This window comes from Lycium ferocissimum, chromosome 12 (assembly GCF_029784015.1).
Source record: "Lycium ferocissimum isolate CSIRO_LF1 chromosome 12, AGI_CSIRO_Lferr_CH_V1, whole genome shotgun sequence".
NCBI lineage: Eukaryota > Viridiplantae > Streptophyta > Magnoliopsida > Solanales > Solanaceae > Lycium > Lycium ferocissimum.
Genome location: NC_081353.1, coordinates 46,053,335 through 46,060,695, shown reverse-complemented (window position 1 = coordinate 46,060,695; position 7,361 = coordinate 46,053,335). Strand labels below are relative to the sequence as shown.

At 35.0% G+C, this 7,361-nt stretch overlaps 1 protein-coding gene across 1 annotated transcript; it reads right to left on the bottom strand.

The window, feature by feature from the left end:
• Positions 1-2,539: 2,539 nt before the first annotated feature.
• LOC132040397 (probable linoleate 9S-lipoxygenase 5) lies at positions 2,540-6,324 on the bottom strand. The gene is made up of 9 exons (XM_059431031.1): positions 5,939-6,324; positions 5,303-5,583; positions 4,974-5,214; positions 4,632-4,889; positions 4,473-4,558; positions 4,280-4,387; positions 3,894-4,198; positions 3,554-3,817; positions 2,540-3,464 (listed from the first exon to the last, which is right to left on the bottom strand). The coding sequence occupies exons 1-9, from the start codon at positions 6,108-6,110 to the stop codon at positions 2,711-2,713; spliced, it is 2,469 nt and encodes an 822-aa protein (XP_059287014.1). The 5' UTR covers positions 6,111-6,324; the 3' UTR covers positions 2,540-2,710.
• Between the last annotated feature and the right edge of the window lie 1,037 nt (positions 6,325-7,361).

Below are 7,361 nucleotides of genomic sequence, written 5' to 3'. Positions count from 1 at the left end.
TTGAAAATCCACTTAAAATCCCAAGAAATTACGTGGGAGTTTATTCACAGCAATAAAATCCTCAAGAAATTTATTTACATCAATAAAATCCCCAAGTAATCTCTATGGTAATAAAACTTCAGTGCCTTATGGTTGATCAATAGAAGATGACAGAATCTGCAGGAAGCATAAGGAAAGTCATAAATTCTGATCTCTTAATGGAAGATGTAACACGGAATGGCTGAAATGGTTTTCAAAAGGGGGCATGCGTAGCCGCTCTCCTTTAATTACTATTTTGTTCATTCTAACATAAAAGTGAATAAGCTTATGTATTTTTTGAATTGGTAATCCTTGATATATACTTTAATGTTCTATTTGAGCAAATGATATCTTCAAACAAAAGGACCACTTGAAAATCCACTTGGAAATCCAAAATCGTATCCGCGGGTAAATTATTTAATTTGTATACAATCACTAATTTTTGTAACGTCTAAAAATACATAATTTCTTAAATCTCTAATGAATAATTTCCAGCTATTCACAGCAATAAATCCCCAAGTAATTTCTATGATAATAAAACTCCCAGGTAAATCTCCAAGAAATAATCCCCAACTAATTCACATTAATGAAATTCCCAAGTAATTTCTTAGGTAATAAAATCCCCAGGTACATCCCCAAGTTATAATTCTCATCTAAATTCGCAGCAATAAAATTCCTAAGTAATTTCCTAGGTAATAAAATTCTTTAGTAAATCCCCTAGAAACAATCACAAGCTAAATACGCAGCAATAAAATTCCTAAGTAATTCCCTAGGTAATAAAACTCCTTGGTAAATCCCCTAGAAACAATCACAAGCTAAATTCGCAGGAACATAATCCCTAATTAATTCCGTAGATGATAAAATCCCCAGGTAAATTCCCCCCAAAAAAAAAAAAATCCCCATGTAAATCTACAAGTACCAATTCCTGGGGATTTTCCTACGAATACCTGGGGATTTTCCTACGAGTTCACAAAGAAAATATTTTTTTTTAGATTTTTGGTTGTTTACCTATGGAATTATCAATGAAAATGATACTTGGGGATTATTTTTTCATAAAAATCCCCTGGTAATAATTTGGTGCTAAATTAACTCGTAGATTTACCTGGGAAAATCGTATCCACAGGTAAATATTCTAGAAATTAGGAATTTTTAGATTTTCGCATGAAAATCCGCAGGAATTACATGCGGAAAAAATTCCCAAGTAAAATTCCCATGTAATTCAATTTTTTCTAGTAGTGTGTGAAAGTGTAAGTTACAACACCAATCAATCACCAACATGAACCAATAATAGTAGTTAATACCCCAATTATCTGAGTAAAATATCAGAAGCCACCAACAAACAAAAAAGCAATGCTACAAATTCACACAAACATCTAACTTGTAGTAATGGAAATTCTTTAATTATACTTACACAAACTGGGGACACATACATCAATTACAAATTGAAGTTTGAGAATTGAATCGAAAAGTAATTAGATCTAGCTCTACGAAACACAAAGCAGCATGCGACCCAATTATAACTAAAAGTTGACAGAGCTACTTAGCTACTTGTAGGGGTATCTCTCATGATCATCCTTTTGTAGAACAAGTGGAATTTCCTTGAAGTTCAACAACAAGTTGATCGAGTTAAGTTAGACGAGGATAAATCATTCTATTCACTAATGATCCAAATAAGAAGACTGAATGATTTATATTGCATGAGTTACTTCATATTTGAAATGACAAATTATGTTTTCTTTCATTATTATTTGTTAAGGATGTGGTAAACCTCAACAATGGTAACAGAGAAGAATTAATGTTGAAGCTGGTGCTGCATTAGAGTTCATAAGCAAATGAAGGAAGCGAATAAAATCACAAGTAGATCATATATAAGTATAATTATATTAACAAAGCCGAAAATGGTTTCTTATTAAAGCTACGAAACAGCTTGAACTATACATAGAAGATGACAGAGATCAAATCCGTAAGCTAAACTCTAAGGCAGAAGTTTGAAAAGGAACAAAATCTTACTAGAACGACTTTACTTTAGACCAGGTGGAAGAAAGTAATGGATGGATTATACTGTAAAATACTAGAAGTGGAGCAGGACATAACATTTCAAGACTTTTTATAGCTGAATTTTCAACATTAGTGGGCTGTAACTTTCATCTAATAGTCACAAAGCTTTTCTTTTTCAGTAAACTTTTTCCAGCATAAGTAAGCTATACAAACATCTAAAGCATGATTTTGACTTTTTAAACTTGTACATTATGAGTACAATCAAAAGTAACAATATCAGGAGATGAATAAACAATCGAACAGAAAAATGTGCTAGGTTTCACAAGGATAAATTATTCCATTCACTAGATTATTTATTTCACATTAGTTGACTTTGTATTGTATAACTATAGTAGAGTTTTTTTCTTTTCACTATTATTTGTTAAGATGGATGTGATAAACCTCAACCATGGTACGCGAGAGGAACTAAAGTTAGAGTTGGTGCTGCATTTAAGTTCATAGATAGATAAAGGTAACGGATAAATTCACAATATAAGAGATTATATCTCATATTATAATTAAATTACCAGAGCTGAAGCTGGTTTAATATTAAAGCTAAGCAATAGTTTGACAGACCCGACTTAGCTAGCAGGCCTATCATACTTAAATTTTAAAACCTAGTGTTGATAACACTAGGATATTATAGGAAGTAACATCAGATAGAAATACTATTGGGAATTCCCTTGGCAGTAAGTCCTGGTTCACTAGTAGGATAAAGCAATGTGTATGGCATCTTCACAGGCCCAGTCCTGTTCTTCAACTCCATATCATTGTTCATCATTGAAATGTTTTCCTCAATTTGAGTCAGATTCTTTCCAAACTTTTCAAAAGCTTTCAGTGCTTCTTTGTCTTTGGTCCAATCAGCGGCGTCTCTCTGGCCAAGATAAATTTCATCTGAAGTATGTGTTGACAAAACCTCAAGAGCAGATATTCCAATCAGAGTCTGGAACTGGGGTGTAATTGTCCTCAGATATCCTTTTATGGGGTTCATCTTTAGCTCTTCAAACTCAAGTGTTCCAGGGTCAGGAATTAGTCTTCGGCTCATACCAGGACGATTTGGGGCAAAGCCTCCATAAGGGTACTGACCGAAGTTAACAGCTGCATGAAGAGCAGATGCCATCCAGATAATGATAGTCAACGAGTCAATCAGTTCTTGACATGTTTGCATCTTAGGCCACCAAGGCTCATCTTTCTTGTCACCATGTCCTACTTCACGAAGTTCCTTCCACCAGGCTTGGAGTTCAGTGTCTTTCAGAACCACGTCATCTGATTTGTAATACAGACTTGTATACTCGTGTACCCAACTTTTGATTGCTGACCAGATTTCAAGCCCATCCACAGCATAAGGATAATCCTCAATTAGAAGGCGCACACCATGTTTGGATGCAGGATCCTTAACTGCCACTCCTCTGAATGAACACAACAAATAAATAAAAAACATATTTCTTTTGGAAATCATTACATAGCAGACAGACTAGAGCACAAAGTAGTGACTAACCTTCTTACAAGTTCAGCAGGTAGAGCTTGATCAGGGAAAACCCAATCCCTATAAGCAATTGAAGTCAACTCCATTGACAGTGGTCCAGGGAAAACAGTTTTCTCAACAATACCTCCAGCATTAAGTACAGCCTGTCGAGCCAAGGCATTGATATGCATTGTATCATGGAAGTGGGGATGCAAAAGCTTATAGATAGGATGGAGCACACTAAGCTGCCTATGAGTCGCTATCACAAAAGGCTCAACTGATGCATGAGTATGTAACCTGAGTAGCAAAATTAGACATGTTACAAAGAAATAGAACGGACAGAAATTAAAGAATTACAGCTAAGTTGAGGTACCAGTGGCTGAGGAGCTGGTGTACTCCCGAGTCATTGATTGCAACAAATGCTTTTGCAATTTGCCATAAGGCATACTCGACACCTGTCTCAGCCGGAGTGAACACTTTGCTGATGGCACCAAATTGATCTCCATCAGGATGAGGCAAGCTTAGTTCAATGGCCAGTGGCTTCAAAGTACCGTCCTCTTGCAGAAAGAGCACGGTCCTTGAGGCATAAATCTTTGAAGGTGACATGTTAAGTTTCCTCGCGTAAGGCATCACAATGTCATGATAATTCAGAATGAAAAGTCGGTTCGCCTCTATGGCCTAAAAATTATTCAGCACAGATCAGGGAAACCTACATTGCAAGCAAAACTTGGAAAAAATAAATAGTGAACAACCACTCACCTTCTCAATGGTCAGTCCACCTAGCTGATTCTGCATTTGGTCTCTGGTAATTTTGCTTGTTTGATCTCCATAAATTTTTGGATCCAGCTTGCTTGTTGGAGGGAACTCCTGTAACAAACATGCAAAGAAAGTAAATTACTCCATTCAGGAGTAATACCAACAGAAGTCTTGAAAAAAACAAAGAGATCTTTACTTTTAGGCCACTTATGCACACGGGGTTCAATCCAGCAAGCATTTCTCTTCCAAATTCTTCATCAGACATCCAAGCAGACTTCTCCTCTGTTTCGAAAGTGTGACATTTCAACAAAAAAGTGCATAGAGAGAGGGATGAAGGAAAAAAGACACTATATACCTCTAATGACATGTGGCGTTGGATACTTGAGAAATCCAGGAGCACTTGCTTCATAAACTTTCATTATATCCTCGAAGTTGTTAAATTCATTAAGAGTAAGGTTCCCTAAAGCAGCAAGCTGAGAAGCAAAGAGCTGTGCAATGGCTTTCTGCGCGTTACTAAGGACATCTGTCATCTTTAAGGGAGAAAATCTTTCATCCCTTGGGACATAAATTGCAAAGCTTGCAATCTGGGGCAGCCGGCTTTCACTCTTTGGATCTGTCCAAGCAGTTACAAAAAGGATTAAAAATCAGTAACTACGTGAGAAAAAGAGTGCTAGTACTTCTTGGAAAAACTAATCACCAGTCTTTGATGGTGGCCTTCCGGTTCTTCCTCTTCGTGGATAAGGAAACTCAGCCGAGCCACCAAGGACTGGTCGGGCAAGAAGAGGATCATTGTCGGGATCACCAAGATCATTGTAACAATCATAGTCATAAACCCTGTCCCATTCCTCAAGCTTTCCAGTTCCATTTCCTCTCAAATGAAGCAACTCGTCTTCCCTGTGCCACCGCAATGCTGCTGGAGTTTCACTCGGAAGCCAAACCTATTGCAAATCATTAAAAAATAACTCTCATCCAAAAAAGAAGAGCATGCGAACTATAAGGATAAAGTTAATATCATTTTATGTGTACCTGATTCACAAAGAAAAAGCGGTCGGACTCGTACTTCTCAGCAGGATAAACCCAAGAATTGCAAACAAAGTGCAAACTTCCCTGATTTGGATCAGCAACTTCAAGAGTTAGTGATTTGAGAAAAAATTCACTTGGGTTCAAGTTCTTGATGATGAATGCTCCTGGAACTCCAAGCCGTTCATGATCCCACTCAAATGTCACACAGTACTTTGAGTCACTGCCTGATTTGTTCTCATCTTCTAAATGTGAAGGGTTCCCAAGTTTCCCTTTCAATTTTTTCCCTTCAAGAATACAAAATGATACACATTCAAGAAAATGCATACACACACATTTAACTAGACCATCAAACACTACAGTCTGACCTCTCTATAACAGCCATCTTTTATAACAACATCTAACTATAATAATCATGTTTTCCATGATTCAAATCTTTCATGTTATATTAATAGATGTTCTCTACAACAACATTTTACTATAACAACCAGGTCTTCCATAGAACAAAAATATTCATGTTATGTTATTGTATGTTATGTATAACAACATTTCGCTAAAGCAACCAAAAAATATCGGAACAAACGATGTTGTTTTAGAGGTTTGACTGTACTTAACAATTATGGAAAACTAAAAAGTTGATACCTTGATCTCCATGGACAGAACTAATTAACTGCAGGATGACCTTCTGCCCAATAATTCCATAACCTTGATGTGCAGCAGCTAATTCAGATGAACCAAGGTCCAACGGTGTCTTTTTCATAAGCAGAACAGTGCCATTAACCATTTTGTTTAAACATTTACCAGTAGATGCCATTATATCTCTTTGTTAATTAAGTATTAGCCAGGTATTTGTGATGAGAAACAAAAGCAAATACTCTGATTTTATAGGTGAAAATTGGTCAGTCTTCTTCCACTTTCATAACTGTCAAAATTTTAGGAGTTTGTGTCTTCTCTATTTCAAAAAGACTACTTAATTCGTATGTCACAACTACTTTGAACTTAATTACCAAGACTAATTGGTAAGTGTGTGTTTACCAATTTGCATTAACATGTGCGTTGAATATATATTCCCTAAAGTAAATTTATGCATCTTTTTTATGGCAGAGACCCTTAGTAATTTGTACTCAGAAATGAAAAGGTTTTTTCCATTTATTATCTTGATAAATTTAGTGCTGAACTTGGACTAGGAATGTTCTCCCTTTTCCTCTGCCTTGCTTTAACAGACATGAAATTTTCCCTAATACCATTGGAGTACATACCAATTGTTGTATTTTCATCCATATACATGTCAAATTCTTAAAAGCTTATTTCTTTAAGAAAATATTCCCTCCATCTCAAATTATTTGTCGTGGTTATTAAAAATAGTTGTTTCAAATTATTTGTTGTTTTTGAAGTTCAAGACACAATTAATTATTTTTTCTCAGTTTTACCTTTAGTAAAATTTTGTCATTAATGGAGATGACACATGAATAGAAGAAACATATAATGGAGAGAAATTATAACTTGACATAAATAAAGGTAAAGTTAGTCAAGTACCTCTCCTAATTAATATTTCTTAAAGGAGTGTGTAAACCAAAAAAACGACAAATAATTTGAGACGGAGAGAGTATAGAATCTTACCAGATTTAAGTATTACTTATACTCCTTTTACTCCGTTATATTTTCACTTTTACTTTTCAAGAAAAAATAATTTATTTTTCGATCCTAAAAATGTATTTTCGCTTTCACTTATATTATCGTCATCTTTTAGCATATCAAGAGAAAACAATTTATTTTTTTTTACTCCTTTCACTTCTACCATAATATTAATTACTCACTTCAAATCATTTTTCAAATCCAATAAATATATTTGTCCCAAGTTCAATTAATATGGATACATTGAAGAAAATTTATGTCATTATCTTCAGAGAAAAAGGACAAGTAAAAGTGAATTCCAAAGGCCAAAATAGAAGAGTAGATGTTAAAAAAACTATAAAAACATTGCTTGAACAATGGCATTTCATCTTATTCGGGGGTGGTCTTTAATTTTTGCCTCTCAAATTGCTGGTCTTTAATTTTTGTAACA

Excerpts from the sequence above, each read along its gene's own strand:
- LOC132040397 (XM_059431031.1), bottom strand. The coding sequence starts at position 6,110 with ATGGCATCTACTGGTAAATGTTTAAACAAAATGGTTAATGGCACTGTT. Across the intron at positions 4,559-4,631 it reads AACGCCACATGTCATTAGAG|AGGAGAAGTCTGCTTGGATG; the intron begins GTATATAGTGTC and ends CTTTCGAAACAG. Across the intron at positions 4,388-4,472 it reads TGTGCATAAGTGGCCTAAAA|GAGTTCCCTCCAACAAGCAA; the intron begins GTAAAGATCTCT and ends TGTTTGTTACAG.